General features: G+C 36.4%; 1 protein-coding gene across 3 annotated transcripts; it reads right to left on the bottom strand.

The window, feature by feature from the left end:
* On the bottom strand, positions 1-18,724 carry smad4a (SMAD family member 4a). 3 transcript variants are annotated; one of them, XM_079860678.1, is made up of 12 exons: positions 18,429-18,724; positions 16,675-17,014; positions 15,523-15,697; positions 11,438-11,467; positions 10,357-10,566; positions 8,195-8,317; positions 4,306-4,440; positions 3,662-3,712; positions 3,401-3,584; positions 2,586-2,754; positions 1,525-1,663; positions 1-426 (listed from the first exon to the last, which is right to left on the bottom strand). In XM_079860678.1, exons 2-12 carry the CDS (start codon positions 16,915-16,917, stop codon positions 215-217), a joined length of 1,671 nt encoding a protein of 556 aa, XP_079716804.1. In that variant the 5' UTR covers positions 16,918-17,014; positions 18,429-18,724; the 3' UTR covers positions 1-214. The 3 variants fall into 3 exon arrangements, with proteins under 3 accessions (XP_079716804.1, XP_079716805.1, XP_079716806.1); XM_079860679.1 differs by having other exon boundaries at positions 4,306-4,413; XM_079860680.1 differs by lacking the exon at positions 8,195-8,317 and having other exon boundaries at positions 4,306-4,413.
* Positions 18,725-20,842: the final 2,118 nt, after the last annotated feature.

The following is a 20,842-nucleotide window of genomic DNA, read 5'->3' as shown; positions in this document are numbered from 1 at the left end:
TGAGGAGCTCACGTCTTTTTCATGCAAAACTTTTTTAGATGATAAATTTGGTAACTGGAACACCTTCTGCACAGCATTACTGGGGCCGAAGAGGGGAAATGAAAAAAATAAAAATAAAAGCAAAAACGAAATGAATCTTTCAATGAAATCGATGCATATGCATCCGTGTGGCGTTGACCTCTGACCCCGATGGGTTGAAGGCCTGTGGCGTGTCTCAGTCCAGCGGCGTGGGGTCTGCGATGGGCATGGTGTGCAGGACCTCGTCCAGCAGCTGGAGGGCCCGGTGCAGGTGGATCTCGATCCAGCAGGGCGTCTCTTTAATGCTCTGCCGGGGGTAATCCGGGCCCCAGCCTTTCACGAAACTCATGCGCAAGATGCAGAGCCGGCGGAGATCGTCCACACCGATACCAGCCGCCGCGGACAAGCCTGACAGAAGATTACAATTAGAGCCATTTTGTCACAGATATAAAATAAAAAGGTAACACTTTACAATAAGGTTCATTAGTTAACATGAACTAAGAATGAACAATACTTCTACAGCATTTATTCATCTTAGTTAATATTAATTATAACATCTACTAATACATTATTAAAATCAAAGGTTGTATTTGTTAACATTAGTTACTGCACTGTGAACTAACATGAACACACAATGAACAGCTGGATTTTTATTAACTAACATTAACAAAGATTAATAAATACAGTAACGAATGTATTGCTCATGGTTAGTTCATGTTAGTAAATACATTAACTAATGAACTTTATTGTAAAGTGTTACCAATAAAACAAAGAAAATATCTGGCAACTATCACAGACTCAGAATCACTCCTGTTTTCTGGATCTGTCAAAACAACATTACTGTAATGATTTTCATCTGCAGGGTTAATGTTCTTAAAACTAAGCTGAGTTTGCGCAAGACAATGAGCAATAATGATTTTACAGTGTCGTAACTAGGGATGCACCGATATGAAAATTTTGGCCGATAACCGATAATTCTTTATACCGATAACCGATATATTGACCAATAAATCTAAACCAAAATTTTTATTTAGTTTTTGAGAGCCTGATTACAAAAACAAGTCTCATCATTAAAAGCCACGTCCCAAACAGAATTATAATGATGTTCTCTTCTCATTATAATGTTCTGCAGCCGATATGACAGACTTGCGCTGCACATGTTGCACTGAACTGTATTTTCCTATTTTGAAGTGATTCCAATCATATTTCAAGCAATTCAGGATCATCATGTTGAACATCTGAAGAGTCTCAGCTGAAGGACATAATACATTATTTATCAGCTTTAATATATCGGACAAACTTTCTTATTGGGCCGATAACAGTAACATTAAAAATGAACATCGGCCGATACCGATATAATGACCGATATATCGTGCATCCCTAAACCTTGCATTGGCAACATTGTTCAGATTAGGGGTTCTGTAGGGGTGAGACTAGATGATCGAATTTCCAGGTTTGGGAACCTGAAACTGCAGCTCTGGAGTGTAGACGTGTAGGAAGACTCACTAATAGCAGGAGCGATTCCTCCGACCGATCCGGGTCCGGGGATGTTCCCGGCCACTGCCGCTGCTTGAGCCGCCGCCGCCGCCTGAGCCGTGGCCGCCTGCTGCTGCATCTGCCTGTGGCACTGGCGCAGGTCAAACACCTGTGGGAGACCGACAACAGTTTAGCTCAACCAATCACCAAGCAATGCTTCATTGTGTTCAGTCTGTGTGTAAAAAGAGCATTAGCAATTAAAGAAAACACACTTCAGCAAAACATGATCAGCTCAAAGTGTCGAATCATCTTTGGTCCCACGTCTTCATAAATGTCACTGGTGTACAAATGCTCTACGAAGGCATCATGTCTTTTGGAATTTAGTTGGCTTATCTATTAAAAATATGAAAATCACCGACAGAAGCTGCATTCAGTTTCAAATAGTCACACGCGCTTTGCGAAGAGCACTTGAGCATGCGGCTGTGAGCGACTCCGTCTACGTGGTTAAATGTACTTGCATCTCAAAATGCTTTTATGACGCGAAATTAATGTAAACGCAGTCAGTTATTTTAACAGACAGGACAAACCACATCTTATATTTCAAAAGAGATGAACATTTAGTTTTTTAATGTGTATTTCTTTTTAAAAGTACTTATAATTATAAATATTTTAAGTTTTATTAATAAGATTAATTAATAAGAAAAAATTTTGATCGGCTCATGAGGTGCCTAAAGATTCCCATCCTATTTTACAATGATGTATTGCTTGTTTTTGTTGAAATAATAGAAAAGATAAAGAGCTTAAAAAATAAATCGCATATTAAATCGCAATCGCAATATTGGTAAAACTAATCGCAATTAGATTATTTTCCAAAATCGTTCAGCCCTAGTATAATATGTCACATTTGACTTTATTTTGCTCTCCTCCCTTACATAAATAAACAGTGCCCTGCACACACTAGTGAAAGATATCCGGTGTCTGAATAATTTTTGGTTTGACTATTTTAAAATGCAATTTATTCCTGAGATGCAAAACTACATTTTCACTACCTAAACGTATCTTTCAAGGCTTAAAGCAGGCGCTCCTCTCACCTTGATGTATGCGCTGGGGTAAATCTTGTGCACAGCATCGCCAGGAGCGCGGCCGGCCTCGCGGTCCAAGTAGTAGCTCTGGACGAACACGGCGTGATCGCTGAGACAGCGAACCCAAACATCTCCTTCACCTTTACACTCCAGCTGGACGCCTTTCCCGATGTGCAGTCTGAAAACAGGCCTCAGATCAGCTCGAATAGTAATCAATACGGGTGTAACGAGACCTTCACGTCACGATTCGACACATATCTCGATACTGAACTCACAACACTATATTATTGCGATACTCCAAGACATATGATAAAAGATTTACTGTTGATTAAATGCTAAATCTGACATTACATTGTGTGTGTAAATGAATATGATGGACTTGGTGCTGAAACCCAATGAACAATATAGACACCAGAATAACAATATTCATGATTCTGAAGATGAAAATACAGAATTACTTTAGATGAATATTCTTGATCTCTGTTAGACTAGATATATTTAAAATAATGTATAATGTAGGACACTTTTTACTGGTAACATCAGACATTTGGCATTATCAGGACCCACAAATATTCCCCAGTGCATTATTATACATTATATTCAACATTATATATAGTAGTTTAATGTAGTACTGACACTAAAACTCTGAAAACTTGAATTGTTTCTCATACAGTAATTTTCATTTTGGGTGAACTATTCTAAATGCATATTGTCAATAGCCGTGATACATATTGTCGCATTTTTGTATTGCTATATATTGTGACACGATACTGTTAGCCCTACTGTAATCAAACATCTACAATAAATCACGATCACTGTGCTACCTTGCCCTCTCGATGGCCTCTGTTCTGTGGACGTTGCTGAGCTGTCCGAGACAGAAGCGATCTCCTCCTGAGGGATCCACGTATCCGTCGACCGTCACGACCGGGCAGGAGGAGGGAACTTTAAAGGTCTCGCCCACTTGAACATCCATCTCGAAATAAGCAATGGAGCACCAGTATTCAGGAGCTGCTCCAGACGAGAGGATCATGAGACATCCGGTGATGATTATGACTGGAATACGATCATAGGAGTGAAACTCTTACCAGGATGGTTGGATATCGGGGGCTGAAATCCGATTTCGTTGTGAACAGGCCCTGAGGAGAAAATAAAGATGATGAGAAAGTGCATATGCATACAGTCAAACCAAAAATTATTCAGACACCAGATATGTTTTATTTATTTTTCACTAGTGTTTGCAGAACAATATAGTTCATTTATATAAGTGAGGACAGCAAAATAAAGTCAAATGTGTCGTATTATACCCAAATATTCTTCATACAGAGACTACCAGTAAAAGTTATAAAAATTTGGGCCCAGAAATGATTGGGACACTTTGAGCTGATCATGTTTTGCTGAAGTATTTTCTTTAATTGCTAATGCTCTTTTTACACACAGACTGAACAAAATGAAGCATTGCTTGGTGATTGGTTGAGCTAAACTGGTATTATCTAATTGTGTAGTTAAATTTAACAGCTGACAGATATTCAACATAATTCATGTGTGAGACAGTCTAACAGAAGGACGGACAAAACCAGTCAAATATCAACTGAGTTCTGCTCATATTTTATTACCGTTTTCTAAACTATAGCAAATAAACTGTGATAATGTGAGAAATGTTGAAGGTGTCTGAATAGTTTTTGGTCTGAGTGTGTTCGGTCTCGTGTTGTGCTGATCATGAGGTGCTCACAGTAGTGTGCCGGATGTGCCATGGGCGGGTGATGCTGAAGATGCCCGTTCTGATGGTGAGGAACGCTGGGAGTGAAGTTATTGTTCCTCGTCCAGGTGGAAGTGGCGTCTGTGGACAGAAGAAGAGACACCGGACCTGCTGTCATCAAGCAGACTTCACTCATGCCTGAATGTGCTGGAAGCAGGAGATGCTGAAAAGCTTTCGGTTTTGAAATCAAATGTAAGGCTTTTTAAGACCTAATAAATAATAAAAAATAATGAACAAATAAAATGAACACCGTATTGGGGAGGAGATGTAGGTCAATGTTTATGATGACATCCTGAACCGTAAAAACAACTTTACAGTTCAAATAATACATTTAAATAAATAAAAACTTTAAACCATTATATACACAATCGTTTTTTCTATTTTTAATATTTTTTAAAGTCTCTTCTGCTCACCAAAGCAGTATTTATTTGATCATAAATACATTAAAAACTTAAATATTCCAATGTAAAACGGCTGTTTTCTGTGTGAATATACAGTAAAGTGTAATTTATTCCTGTGATCAAAGCTGAATGTTCAGCATCATTACTCCAGTCTTCAGTGTCACATGATCCTTCAGAAATCACTCTAATATGATGATTTGATGCTCAAAAAACACTTATGATTATTATCAGTGTTGAAAACAGTTAATTATTATTTTTTCAGGATTCTTTGATGAATAGAAAGTTCGAAACAATAGTATTTATCTGAAATAGAACATTAAACACTACTGTTCAAATGTTTGGGTCATATTTTGAAATAAATTAATACTTTCATTCAGCAAGGATGCATTAAATTGATCTAGAGTGACAGTAAAGACATTTCTAATGTATTTTGGATCAAATAAATGCAGCTTTGGTAAGCAGAAAAGACTTTCTAATCAATCCACTGGTTAAAATGTCCAACACTGCATGTAAGCTGCATAAAAATATTATATCTTCGCACTGGTCTGAACAAAAATGTTGCTTATAGAACCGCCAAAATATAGCGGTAAACTATAAACCTCTGTAAACAAAGCTTTATTAGGCTTTATTATACAGAGGTAATATGAAAAGATGATGCCATGTAAACTTTCTTCACTGATGGGCGACGAGTTGTCAGGTCTCATATAAACATAATTGTCATAATTCATCAACAGATCAAAGCAAACGCATGGCATGAATGAGTGAGTGGTATTCACGGATCGTGAACAAACCACTTTTACTCTGAAACATGCAGTGCTCACATTCATTTACATCATCGCATAAGCCATATCGTGTTTTTCCATCCCCAAATCTAAAACCTCTTGTAATTAAGACGTTTCTTACACCATTTAAGATATTCAAGACTTCTATGACCTTAAATTTGATCAGACTAGATGTAAGAGTTTTTAAGGAGCCAGGGTTGTAACGGTATGATGTTGTATCACCGCATGAACATGTACGATCATCATGTTGTGCACGTTTGCTTATCTACGGCATTGGGAAAAATAAGACTTTCAACTTGCGCACAGCGAGAAAAATCCCCTGTCGAAAAGAAGTTATAATTTGCAGTATGGGAATACTTGATGTAGAAAAAACAAACACCTGGATGTCCTAGAGGATAGATATTTAACTTGCAAAAACGCAAAGTGGCTGCAAAAGGAGGAAACGCATCACATGTTTGCTTATATTGGCCGGGTTTTTCCTGCATTGAAATTATTTGGGCGGCCAAAGCGTATTTTTGTCCCGCCAAAGCCTTATTTGATCGGTGAGTGATCGATAGATGACTGACTGCAGCGCATGTGACAGGGCGCATGCTAACGGAAAGAACGAGCACACAGAGAGAGAGAGAGAGAGAGAGAGAGAGAGAGAGAGAGAGAGAGAGAGAGAGAGAGAGAGAGAGAGAGAGAGAGAGAGAGAGAGAGAGAGAGCCGCTTTCCACACTTTCAATAAACGAAAAAAACTATCCAGTGATGAAATGTTTTCTGTGTTTGACACAAATCTTGTGCGATGTCCTAAACTGCTGGGATAATCACACAACGCACACACGTCCGCTAATGACACGTCCGATTCGCGAACTAATGACTCATTTGAACTGATTCACTTTAAAGGTCCCATGACATGGATTATTTTATTATTTCATAATGTTTCCTAGGGTGCCCTTATAATGTTAGCATGTTTTTAAGATCAAAAATTGTAATAATTTAGAAATAAAAGGCATTTTTTCTAGCCTGATTTTAGCCTCTGATTTGAACACTCTGTTTGAAGGGGCGTGTCTGTGTGAGACTTCAGTGTAAACGCCCACTGCTGTGATTGGCTGCTGAGAGACTTCAGTGTAAACGCCCACTGCTGTGATTGGCTGCTGAGAGACTTCAGTGTAAACGCCCACTGCTGTGATTGGCTGACATGCTTGCATATGAAATATCTAGCATTACATGTGGAACTCTCACAAATATTTTTACTATTACAGTTATTATATGTTTTTACTATTACAGCTATCTGGATTAACGAATCGTGAGAAGTTTTTTAAGAATTTAGGTCTATTCCCATTACATTAACAGTTGCAGTGATGAGCATTGAGCAGATAACAGCCTGTTGATCGCGTGAATGAAGATCTTATCATTGCAACACAGTTTCTGCACTCTCACTAATGATTTCACCAATGCAAACATGAGGTAAGTACAGTAAGAGCTTCGTTGTGCAGTGTAACAGCGTCATTGATTTCATAACGAGTTTTGGCAAGTGTCCAGATAAACTCGCGCTGTGTGATTGACAGCTTGGGCGATTGGAAAGGGATTGTTCTTTGATCGCTTTCTGTATATTAATCACAGTTTAAGTAAGATTATTTTCATCCTACTAAGAGAAACGATGTGAAGTTGATCGTTTAGTCACTGGCTTGACTTACTGATGCATGAACAGTATTGAACGACTTTGAGAGAAAGATTATCTGTCTGAACTTGAACAGTTACACATCAGACATTCCCATAACCCACTGGTTCTTCAGAGGCTCGGATGAAGGAACTAAAAAAATACTTGTGTGTTCATTTGTTTATCCAAACACTGAGCGACTGCCATGCTTCGCTCGTTTGCAAGCCATGATGTCTCTCGAGGAAAAACCAATATCGCTCGCGCAGCTCATTTTCTCATGGGCGGGCCAAATTATCTTTGCGAGCAAAGCAGAGAAAGGGGAGGTGACCTTTCCCCTTATGGCGACATAAAGGGAAGATTCTAGATTCGCCGTCTGAGCTTTCATTTTCTCAAAAATACCCAGGGCTTGGTTTACGCCTATCAAACCGTCTAGCCACTGGGGGACCATAGGCAGGCTAGGGGAACTCATATTAAGGTTAAAAAACCTCATAAAGTGAAATTTTCATGTCATGGGACCTTTAATGAACGGTTAAAACAATTCGTCCAACACTGAACTCACGAGACGTCTGAATCGGTGTATAACAGATCGGTAACACTTTACAATACTGTTCCATTTATTAAACTCTAGTTAACTACATTAATTAACATTAACTATTAATAAACTGCACTTCTACAGCATTTATTAATCTTTCTTAATGTTAACTTCACCATTTACTAATAGCCTATATTATTGAAATCAAAAGTTGTATTTGTTAACATTAGTTAATGCACTGTGAAGTAACATGATCAAGCAATTCACACACAAAAACGGTGTGTTTTTGCTCACCCTCAAAAAGTGACAATTGTAACATGCGATATAAGAATATCTGTGGGGTATTTTGAGCTAAACCTTCACACACACACTCTGGGGACATCAGAGACTTATTTTACATCTTGTGAAAAGGGCATTATACCACTGCTTTAATACCGTATACGGTGATATTTTTCATACCGTTGCAACCCTATAGCCAGTGGGTGGAGGTTCACTGATGGCTTACTGTGATGGTACGTGGAGGTCTGGCCTGGAGGGAAGCCGTTCTGCTGAGAGCCCGGCCCTGTCCCTGATGCAATCAGCAGACTCTCACTGCTATGGCTTGCTGTCAGAACACTACCGGGCTGAGCTGGGGAGAGAGGCGGCATGCACACATCAACACACACACACACACACCATTAAACACTGGGACTGGGCGGCAGGACTACAAGCGTGCATCACAGCACAGCTGCTTTAATAACTATGGCAGTGTTTTAACTCATCATATATAGTGATGCACCGAAATTTCAACAACTGCAAATGACTTTTGAGTTGCACAAACAAAGTTCACAAACAAGGTCACAAACTACCTTGTAACCAATCAGATCAACGTGTGATCGTCAAACAGTGGATCTCTGAGCTGAGTGAGTGAGTGGAGGCGGGGCTCATTTGCATATTCATAGAACCGCGCATACTAAATGAGGCAAGGGTGTCGAGTTACATTCAAGATATTTTAAGTCATTAAGATTTTTTTTCCAAGGAAAATTTTTTTAAATATGTAATTTTAGTGATCAAAGATGAGTTTTAAGGGATAAAGTGATTTACTACAGAGGGACTTTAAGGCTTTAAGATATATTCATGGCAAACTCTGGAGTAATACATTTAAAATAATCATAATAACAATAATATTTAAATTAATTGTATACAATAATTTAACAATACACTGTAAAAAATGCTTTTCTTACTTAGTATTTATGTCTTGTGTCAAATATCTACAAATTCTTAAATCAAGATGCATTTACTAAAGTAGTAAAGCGCCATAAGATATTATGCCTTGTTTTCTGGGTTAATAAATGAAAATTAAGTGAGTTTTTGCTTAAAGCAAAAAAAAAAAAAAAAAATTCTTAATTCAAACAGAAACAAGAAATTTTAATTTTTCAGTCAGTAAATGTGTGTTTGTGTGAGTTAAATGTGTGTGACAGATGAACCGATCAACTCTTCCTCTTTACTACGAGCTACAGCAGCAAATATACTTCAGAACAACTTCCTGAAATCAATCATGTCTCATGTAATCCATCAATCAGCGGAAAGACGTCAATAAAGCCATTCAATGACCATAAACTCGATAGTCAGCTAGAAAAATAACTCTAGAGAGAAGCATTTTGATAAATATATGCACTATATTACATATTCATTATATTATCTTCTGTCATGAAAACCAGTTTTATTTACAGCCACCGTTTGAATATTACAACAAATATTCCTATTAAAAGTTGAATTAAAAATAAATTGCCTTATGTGCAATTTAAACTTTTATATAAAGTTCAGTTTTTATGTTAGTGTTTATTATTAAATAAATCAGATTAATTGATTATTAAATAAACTTTTCATTTTTGGTTAATTGGTTAAATGAAAACTTTTATTTCGGTCTCAGTAAAAAAATTATTTCGGTGCATCACTAATAATATAGTCGAATACCTTCAATGCAATGTAAATCTGCAGAATGCAGAAATGTAAATGCATACACTGACATATGCAGGAAGTTGCTCAACACATCCCACTTGGTATTTGTGCATTAGTCCATGTTTGTTTGTCATTCTCATGCGTGAGTAATGTAACAGCCAGTGCTGAACATGTGATCACACTGAATCTCTCCGGTCATAGCGCCCAGCCCTACAAGACACCGATGAAGAATATGACTAGGGATGCACTGATATGAAAAATTTGGCCGATACCGATAACCGATAATTCTTTATATTTGAAAGCCGATAACCGATATAATGGTCGTAAATCTAAATCTAAAAGTTTCATATAATTTTGAGAGCCTGATTTCAAAAACAGTATAATTATATGTAGCCGATATGACAGACTTGCGCTGCACATGTTGCACTGAACTGCATTTTCCTTTTTTGAAGTGATTTCAATCATATTTCAAGCAATTCAGAATCAGCATGTTGAACAGTGCGCATCTGAAGAGTCTCAGGAAATAATACATTATTTATTGGCTTTAATATATCGGCCAAATTTCTTATCGGGCCGATAACGTTGAAAATGAACATATATCGGCTGATACCGATATACCGTGCATCCCTAAATATGACGCCTACACAAACGAGAAAGCTTTTCAGCATGGCCTATGCGATTAAGTGATATGCTGAGGAACTGTGTGTGTGTGTGTGTGTGTCGTACTTGCGGATCCGACCGCGATGTTGGAGAAGGCGGAGCTGGAGGCGGAGCTGCTGCCCTCTGCTGGCGGGAGCATGGCCGGCGTGTTGAAGGGCTCCGGGGCCACCGGTCTCGAGGGGGGGTGTTGAATCGTCTGCATGTGTCCCTCATTGCTGGGCAGAGACTGCTGCGACTCGTAATCATATTCATCCTTCACCATCAGGGCTGATGGACCTGAAAGACGTCATATAGAGATGCACAGTCCATGTCAAGTGTATGAAAATGCATATGAAACACATTTTACTTCCATAATGTCATTTTAAGGAGACTTTTGAATGGTTAACAATCACGTGTATCGGTATATTAGATCAGTGCATTCGGTCTTAAAGTGACAGTAGCCTAATAAACCCACTGCTGTCTGTGTCATTAAAGTCACCATGAAATCAAAATTGGCACTTCTTATTTTCTGTGTTATTTCTGTGTCACTCACATGAGATTAGCCAATAGCAAACCACAACCATCCAATCAATTCCACATGGACAATCTACAGCCCCGTACAGTCTCGACTAGTCGAGTCACGAACATGTGAGATGAACTGTGACTTGGAATCGCACTTACAAAGTTCTCAATGCTTTGGTTTGCATGTAGGGACCCTCATTATGCTACCGTGTTAGTGTGAGGCTATTTTGAGCCTTGTTAGTGGTATTAACTAGCGATTTACTTTTACTTTTACTTTACTTTTACATTTGATTATCAAGAAAACGCATCCCAGAGAACGATCGACTCGGTAACCATGTGTTAATTACCCCTAGGTTCATTTTTCACCGGAATTGTCCTTTAAGGAGGAAATACTCAGCAATGGTGTCAACTTACGAATTTACACATAGTTTGTCTTAAAGCAGATTAAACACACCACATAGACACATAAACTACATTAAAAGCTGGATTTTCACCACAGGGGGACTTTTAAAATTTTGGTCAGCCCTACAAGGAACGTATAAAATAAAAAATTTAAATAAAAAGATTTCATGTTGACTTTAATTTAAATCTATTCAAAACACGGAAAAACCAACCAGAAGGTCTTTTCCAAGAGAATATCACTCACCAGAGCCTGACAGTGTGAGTCCAGATAAATCTAGATTAGAAGAAAATACAGGAGAGATTAATTATGCATAGAGGACATGATGAATGAGTTTAACACTTTTAAAACAAACATCACACGGGCTACGTTTACATGCAACCAAACAATCCGTTAGTAGTGGGACTGACGGCTCAATCGGACTGGAAATCCTTCATGTAAAACGCCTTAATCGATCCGACTGAGCTCAATCCCAATGAAACTTCCATCGGATTGAAAGGGGTTTATTCCTTTTCTAATCCGATCGAGAGAACATGTGAACACTTGATCAGATTGAAAACCGAAAGTGAAAGGACTGCGCATGTGCAATGATGTAGAAATAGCGTGATGATGTAGAAATAGCGTAATGACGTAGAAATAGTGTAATGACATAGAAATAACGTAATGACGTAGAAATAGCGTAATGACATAGAAATAACGTAATGACGTAGAAATAGTGTAATGACATAGAAATAACGTAATGACATAGAAATAGTGTAATGACGTAGAAATAGCGTAATGACATAGAAATAACGTAATGACGTAGAAATAGTGTAATGACATAGAAATAACGTAATGACGTAGAAATAGTGTAATGACGTAGAAATAACGTAATGACGTAGAAATAGCGTAATGACGTAGAAATAGTGTAATGACATTGAAATAACGTAATGACGTAGAAATAGCGTAATGAAGTAGAAATAACGTAATGACGTAGAAATAGCGTAATGACGTAGAAATAGTGTAATGACATTGAAATAACGTAATGACGTAGAAATAGCGTAATGACATAGAAATAACGTAATGACGTAGAAATAGTGTAATGACGTAGAAATAGCGTAATGACATAGAAATAACGTAATGACGTAGAAATAGTGTAATGACATAGAAATAACGTAATGACGTAGAAATAGCGTAATGACATAGAAATAACGTAATGACGTAGAAATAGTGTAATGACGTAGAAATAGCGTAATGACATAGAAATAACGTAATGACGTAGAAATAGTGTAATGACATAGAAATAACGTAATGACGTAGAAATAGCGTAATGACATAGAAATAACGTAATGACGTAGAAATAGTGTAATGACATAGAAATAACGTAATGACATAGAAATAGTGTAATGACGTAGAAATAGCGTAATGACATAGAAATAACGTAATGACGTAGAAATAGTGTAATGACATAGAAATAACGTAATGACGTAGAAATAGTGTAATGACGTAGAAATAACGTAATGACGTAGAAATAGCGTAATGACGTAGAAATAGTGTAATGACATTGAAATAACGTAATGACGTAGAAATAGCGTAATGAAGTAGAAATAACGTAATGACGTAGAAATAGCGTAATGACGTAGAAATAGTGTAATGACATTGAAATAACGTAATGACGTAGAAATAGTGTAATGACGTAGAAATAGCGTAATGACATAGAAATAACGTAATGACGTAGAAATAGTGTAATGACATAGAAATAACGTAATGACGTAGAAATAGCGTAATGACATAGAAATAACGTAATGACGTAGAAATAGTGTAATGACGTAGAAATAGCGTAATGACATAGAAATAACGTAATGACGTAGAAATAGTGTAATGACATAGAAATAACGTAATGACGTAGAAATAGCGTAATGACATAGAAATAACGTAATGACGTAGAAATAGTGTAATGACATAGAAATAACGTAATGACATAGAAATAGTGTAATGACGTAGAAATAGCGTAATGACATAGAAATAACGTAATGACGTAGAAATAGTGTAATGACATAGAAATAACGTAATGACGTAGAAATAGTGTAATGACGTAGAAATAACGTAATGACGTAGAAATAGCGTAATGACGTAGAAATAGTGTAATGACATTGAAATAACGTAATGACGTAGAAATAGCGTAATGAAGTAGAAATAACGTAATGACGTAGAAATAGCGTAATGACGTAGAAATAGTGTAATGACATTGAAATAACGTAATGACGTAGAAATAGTGTAATGACGTAGAAATAGCGTAATGACATAGAAATAACGTAATGACGTAGAAATAGTGTAATGACATAGAAATAACGTAATGACGTAGAAATAGCGTAATGACATAGAAATAACGTAATGACGTAGAAATAGTGTAATGACGTAGAAATAGCGTAATGACATAGAAATAACGTAATGACGTAGAAATAGTGTAATGACATAGAAATAACGTAATGACGTAGAAATAGCGTAATGACATAGAAATAACGTAATGACGTAGAAATAGTGTAATGACGTAGAAATAGCGTAATGACATAGAAATAACGTAATGACGTAGAAATAGTGTAATGACATAGAAATAACGTAATGACGTAGAAATAGTGTAATGACGTAGAAATAGCGTAATGACATAGAAATAACGTAATGACGTAGAAATAGTGTAATGACATAGAAATAACGTAATGACGTAGAAATAGTGTAATGACGTAGAAATAACGTAATGACGTAGAAATAGCGTAATGACGTAGAAATAGTGTAATGACATTGAAATAACGTAATGACGTAGAAATAGCGTAATGACGTAGAAATAGCGTAATGACGTAGAAATAGTGTAATGACGTAGAAATAGCGTAATGACGTAGAAATAGCGTAATGACGTAGAAATAGCGTAATGACGTAGAAATAGCGTAATGACGTAGAAATAGCGTAATGACGTAGAAATAACGTAATGACGTAGAAATAGTGTAATGACATAGAAATAGCGTAATGACGTAGAAATAGTGTAATGACATTGAAATAACGTAATGACGTAGAAATAGCGTAATGACATAGAAATAACGTAATGACGTAGAAATAGTGTAATGACGTAGAAATAGCGTAATGACATAGAAATAACGTAATGACGTAGAAATAGTGTAATGACATAGAAATAACGTAATGACGTAGAAATAGTGTAATGACATTGAAATAACGTAATGACGTAGAAATAGCGTAATGACATAGAAATAACGTAATGACGTAGAAATAGTGTAATGACGTAGAAATAGCGTAATGACATAGAAATAACGTAATGACGTAGAAATAGTGTAATGACATAGAAATAACGTAATGACGTAGAAATAGTGTAATGACGTAGAAATAGCGTAATGACATAGAAATAACGTAATGACGTAGAAATAGTGTAATGACATAGAAATAACGTAATGACGTAGAAATAGTGTAATGACGTAGAAATAACGTAATGACGTAGAAATAGCGTAATGACGTAGAAATAGTGTAATGACATTGAAATAACGTAATGACGTAGAAATAGCGTAATGACGTAGAAATAGCGTAATGACGTAGAAATAACGTAATGACGTAGAAATAGCGTAATGACGTAGAAATAGTGTAATGACATTGAAATAACGTAATGACGTAGACAGTGTAATGACGTAGAAATAGTGTAATGACATTGAAATAACGTAATGACGTAGAAATAGTGTAATGACGTAGAAATAGTGTAATGACATTGAAATAACGTAATGACGTAGAAATAGTGTAATGACGTAGAAATAACGTAATGACGTAGAAATAACGTAATGACGTAGAAAGTGTAATGACGTAGAAATAACGTAATGACGTAGAAATAGCGTAATGTCATGTGACACGCTGAACGAGCTGTTCTCCTGTTGAATAAAGTGTGGTATAAACGAGTGTCTCGTCCTCCTATAATCCTCCTCTTCTGCGTGTGTGGAGTGGAGCAGGACGACGGTCCTCCAGTGCTGGTTTCAGACGCTCATACACACACGACTGGTTTTAGGCATTTTTACTGCGTGATCAATATAAGCAGCGGCACAACGGCTCATACACTCACTGTCTCCAAATCATGACCAGAGATGGTAAATATTAAGTCTGCTGTTTTGGTTATTATGCGCAAACAGCGGGAAACTCTGTATATTCGTGCAGTGTGCGCATGTCAAAAAATATATTGTGTTTTTAAGCTTGTGCACATCAACCCGATCACATGTTTAGCGTTCATGTAAACACTACATTCAGATTCATTAATTGGAATTAACTCAGTCCGATTGAAACAAAAGTTAAACACATCCACTGACCGATTCCCGGAGACACGACTCTCTCGTAATGGTAGGGGTTCACACACACGCTGTCACATTTGAGGTCAAAGGCAAACTGGCAGTACTTGACGTGTTTCAGCTCGTTCTTATGAAGGTCAGGCCATCGCCATAACCGTGCGTAGATGACATGTGGGAATCCTTTACGACCCGCCACCTGAACACACACAGGCAGAAGACTAGAGTACAGCCAATCAGACTGTGTTTAACAACAGCAATATATGCAGATGTGCATTATCAGGCAAGAGTTCGGGATCGGTACGATTTGTAATGTTTTTAAAAGAAGTCTCTTCTGCTCACCAAGACTGTGTTTATTTGATTAAAAATACAACAACAAAAAATAATATCATATAATATTATGTAAATTTAAAATAACGGTTTTCTATTTTAATATACAGTAAAGTGTAATTTATTCCTGTGATCAAAGCTGAATTTTCAGCATCATTACTCCAGTCTTCAGTGTCACATGATCCTTCAGAAATCACTCTAATATGATGATCTGATGATCAAGAAACATTTATGATTATTATCATCAATGTCGAAAACATTTTTATTTCAGGATTCTTTGATGAACAGAAACTTCAAAAGAACAGCATTTATTTGAAATATAATCTTTTGTAACATTATAAATATCTTTACTGTAAATTTTGATCAATTTAATTCATCCTTGATGAATAAAAGTATTGATTTCTTTTATTTATTTCCCCAAAAAAATAAGATAAAAATTCTAACTGACCCCAAACTATTGAACGGTAGTGTTTAATGTTACAGAAGCTTTAGATTTCAGATAAATTCTGTTCTTTTGAACTCTCCATTCATCAAAGAATCCTGAAATTAAACTGTAAAAAACTGTTTTCAACATTGATAATAATCATAAATGTGTCTTGAGCATCAAATCCTCATATTAGAGTGATTTCTGAAGGATCATGTGACACTGAAGACTGGAGTAATGATGCTGAAAATTCAGCTTTGATCACAGGAATAAATTACACTTTACTAGATATTCACATAGAAAACAGAATTTATTTATTTATTTTTTAATCAAATAAATGCAGCCTTGGTGAGCAGAAGAGACTTTAAAACCCTGCCGATCCAAAGCCTTTGACTGGTAGTGTGTGTGATATGTGTGTGTACCTGCAGCCGGCCGTCTAGCGTTCTCTGTATGGTCACACACTTGCTGGGATGAGCGCCGTTAGTGGTGATGGCAGTGATGAGAGAGTCCAGCTCGTCCTTCTTCTCCTTCAGCTTCTTCACCAGACTCTCGATGGCGCGTTTGGCGAAGGTCTCGCTCTCGCCGCCCTGCCGGTGGCACATCAGACTGTGGACGATGCTCAGACACGCGTCGTTACTGGTGGGGGTGTTTGTGATGGACATCATGCGCTGGTTATCGGCCTCGGAGTTACCGAGGCTCCCGGTGCCGGATAAACTCGGTTCAGCAAGACACTGCCGTCAGTGAAGCGTCCATTCACTCGCCCTGACAGGAGGATTGAGATTGAGAGTAATAGTGAGATATTGAGGGGTAATAATACACACACACACACACATTATATAATATATAAATTACTGGTAAAAAGTTTGGAAAAATTAAAAATTTTAATGTCTTCTGCTCATTAAGCTAGAATTTCTTTGAACAAAATATATTGTGAAATATTATAGCAATGTGTAATTTATTCCTGTGATCAAAGCTGAATTTTCAGCATCATTACTCCAGTCTTCAGTGTCACATGATCCTTCAGAAATCACTCTAATATGATGATTTGATGATCAAGACACATTTATGATTATTATCAATGTTGAAAACAGTTCATATTGTATTGAAACTGTGATACATTTTGTTTTTCAGGATTCTTTGATGAATAGAAAGTTCAAAAGAACAGCATTTATTGCAAAATAGAAATCTTTTCTAACGATGTAAATCTGTACTATAATTTTTTTTATCAATTTACGACATCCGCGCTGAATATAGGTATTAATAATCTTTCACAAAAAAAAAAGAAAAGAAAAAATTACCCCAAACTTTTGAATAGTAACGTATATTACAAAAAGATTTCTATTTTAAATAAATGCTGTTCTTCTTTTAACGTTTTATTCATCAAAGAATGCTGAAAAAAGTATCACAGGTTATGAAAAATGTATCAAGCGGATTTCAAAAATTAAAATTGTTTCCAACATTGATAAATCATCATATTAGAGTGATTTCTGAAGGATCATGTGACACTGAAGACTGGAGTAATGATGCTGAACATTCAGCTTTGATCACAGGAATAAATTATATTTTAAATATATTCAAATAGAAAACCATTACTTTAAATTGTAATAATATTTCACAATATATCTGTTTTTTCTGTATTTTTGATCAAAGAAATGCAGTATTTCAAAAACATAAAAAAATAGTGTTTCCAAACGTTTGACTCGTACTGTATGTGTGTGTGTAAAAATATATAAGCATATAATTACACACACACACATAACATATATATAAACTTGTGTATATTAACTCATACAATATATGTTGTACCTGATGTTTAAAGCAAATAAAAGCACCCAAAAAAATAAAGAGCAGAAAGTTTTCAAAACACTGAGGACAAACATCGTGTTTACTAATGTTTTAATTACGTTAGATAAAGTGTCTCACACCCCAACAATCCTTCAAACACTTGATTTGAGACCGAGTGCGAAGACCTACACATGTGTAGATGTGCAGTGAACTCATGAATGCGATGACAGTGATTTATAAACGAGCTCAAGAGAATGTAAACAACGCGAGATCTGTGCTAGCACATCCTGCTACATGCTAGCTCACGAACAGCGCTTACTTCAGACTTTAACTTCTACAATAGAGTAATAAAACACATTTAAATGTCAAAGTGGGTGTTTAAATTACATACCTGTTTGGTCTCCTAGGAATGAATCTGTCTTTGTGTATCCAGTGTGGGGGATTTTGATGTGAATCTTGTTAGCGTCTACGGCGCGTAGCGTTAACACACTTCAGCCGGACTAACGCGTTTAGCTGATCTCTAAAACGGTTTAAAGCGACAAGAGTTGTTCATTTGAGCGATAACCCTGTTAGACTGGGGTTTCGCATAATATTTTATTAACAACAGAGAGAAAACAGTCACTGAGCGCAACGAAAACAAACAATGTCGCCGCGATGTTTTCGACGCACTATCTCACGCCCAGCTGCGCAATATGGCGAACTGCGCATGCGCACTGTGCCTCAAACCCGCTCAAAACACACCGAGCTCTGCTGTTGTATTTGGCGCCATTCCTCAACAAGTTATACATTTTGTAAGAACTCGTGAAAGTGATTCTTCTGAGGCAATATATGTTAAGCACAGCACGTTTCTAGGAGATATCGATATTCTGAAACACAGTTGTAGTATTAGGAATATTTTAACAGGTGAAACAGACTCTCATAAAAGCTCATTGTGGACTAGTGTGTATTTAGAAATTTAAACTGGGTGTGTTTGTGAAGCATACTGTTAAAATGAAGTAAAGGAGTTTACATTTAACATTTTACATGGTATATATCCAGCTAAAAGTGTGTTAGAGAGGTTTAATTTAGATATTGATTATTCATGTGATTTTTGTTCAATAGAAAAATAATCTATTATAAAGTTTTATTTGGTGGATGTGGAAAATTTCATTAGAAGGAAAACAAATGTTATAATTAAATTAAATAATTTTAATATATGTATGTTTTATTCCAATGAAAGTAATAATAATAATAATAATAATTTAACTTTTTATTATTTTAGGAATATTTCATATACACAAGAGGAAATGGTCAGTATTCAAGCCAAATTTTAGAATTATAGAATTATTGCACCAGTCTGGAGAACATTATCAATAAGAAAGCAAGAAAGACTTGTCATATCTTTATTAATGAATATATATATATATATATATATATATATATATATATATATATATATATATATTATTATTATTATTATTAATGAATCAATTTGTACACTCTGTCATGTTTTTTTTGGGGGGGGGGTGTATTATGTCAATTCTGTATACTATATTGTATACTACTAAATTCCATTGGATAATAATTTTTTTTTTTTTAATTCATAAAAAACACACAGAGCTGATTATATCTATACAGCTGTTTTGGGCATCGCGTCAACGACATTTTTGCCACATTCTCAGAAAGCAAGTATGGGCATCATATCCATATTCTTTCTCATGTTACGGTCATTTGTTAGTGTCTCTGAGACAGAATCATTATGTGTGTGTGTTTTGTTTTGTTTTAATGTCAGTGTACTGTAAGGGTTGTTCAGTTCTTTTAGATGCCATTGATCCCTGAATAAGATCATCCTCATGAGGGACCCCAATCCTAACATTTAAAAGGCAACTACATATTTTCATGTATAAAGACCCCATTAATACTGAGAAAAATTAATAGAGCTAAGATATTGAACTCAGAAGCTCAGATCAAAAAGAGTGGAAAACATAAACAAGAGCTCTTTAAAATCCCATTTGTTTCTCCTAGACAGCAAAAGATAATAGAGAAAATGAAGTCTTTTGCCTGATGTTCTTCTTCTCAAATGCTTCTCCTGAGAAAAGATGAACAGTAATAATGGCACATGTGTCTCTTCTGGAGAAAACAAAAGTTCAATTGAACATTTTTAATCAAATTCTCCCAAGATCAAATGACCAGCTTCTCATTCTGCATTCTTCATGCCTTGTGGAATAACTGTGACAAGAAATAAAGAATGTGTAGTTCAGTTTGCAAAATAAATAAATAAAAATAACTCAGAAATGAAAAATTATATATATGTAATACATGAAACAATTGCATTGATGTTGTTTTTATTTACGAATGTATGAAAGTTTCAGGAAATCTTGTCTTATGTAACTGTTTGGAGAGATGGATGAGAGATGGATGGATGGATGGATGGAGAGATGGATGGAGAGATGGATGGGTGGATGGATGGAGAGATGGATGGATGGAGAAATGGATGGGTGGATGGATGGATGGGTGGATGAATGGAGAGATGGATGGGTGGATGAATGGAGAAATGGATGGGTGGATGGATGGAGAAATGGATGGGTGGATGGATGGATGGATGGATGGATGGGTGGATGGATGGAGAAATGGATGGGTGGATGGGTGGATGAATGGAGAAATGGATGGGTGGATGGATGGAGAAATGGATGGGTGGATGGGTGGATGGATGGATGGATGGAGAGATGGATGGGTGGATGGATGGAGAAATGGATGGGTGGATGGATGGATGGGTGGATGAATGGAGAGATGGATGGGTGGATGAATGGAGAGATGGATGGGTGG

Source organism: Squalius cephalus (assembly GCF_949319135.1).
Source record: "Squalius cephalus genome assembly, chromosome: 24".
Classification (NCBI taxonomy): domain Eukaryota; kingdom Metazoa; phylum Chordata; class Actinopteri; order Cypriniformes; family Leuciscidae; genus Squalius; species Squalius cephalus.
Note: the sequence above shows the minus strand (reverse complement) of the source record. Positions and strands in the feature narration are given on the sequence as shown.

Excerpts from the sequence above, each read along its gene's own strand:
- smad4a (XM_079860678.1), bottom strand. The coding sequence starts at position 16,917 with ATGATGTCCATCACAAACACCCCCACCAGTAACGACGCGTGTCTGAGC. Across the intron at positions 11,468-15,522 it reads AGTCGTGTCTCCGGGAATCG|ATTTATCTGGACTCACACTG; the intron begins GTCAGTGGATGT and ends CTTCTAATCTAG. Across the intron at positions 10,567-11,437 it reads ACTCACACTGTCAGGCTCTG|GTCCATCAGCCCTGATGGTG; the intron begins GTGAGTGATATT and ends GACGTCTTTCAG.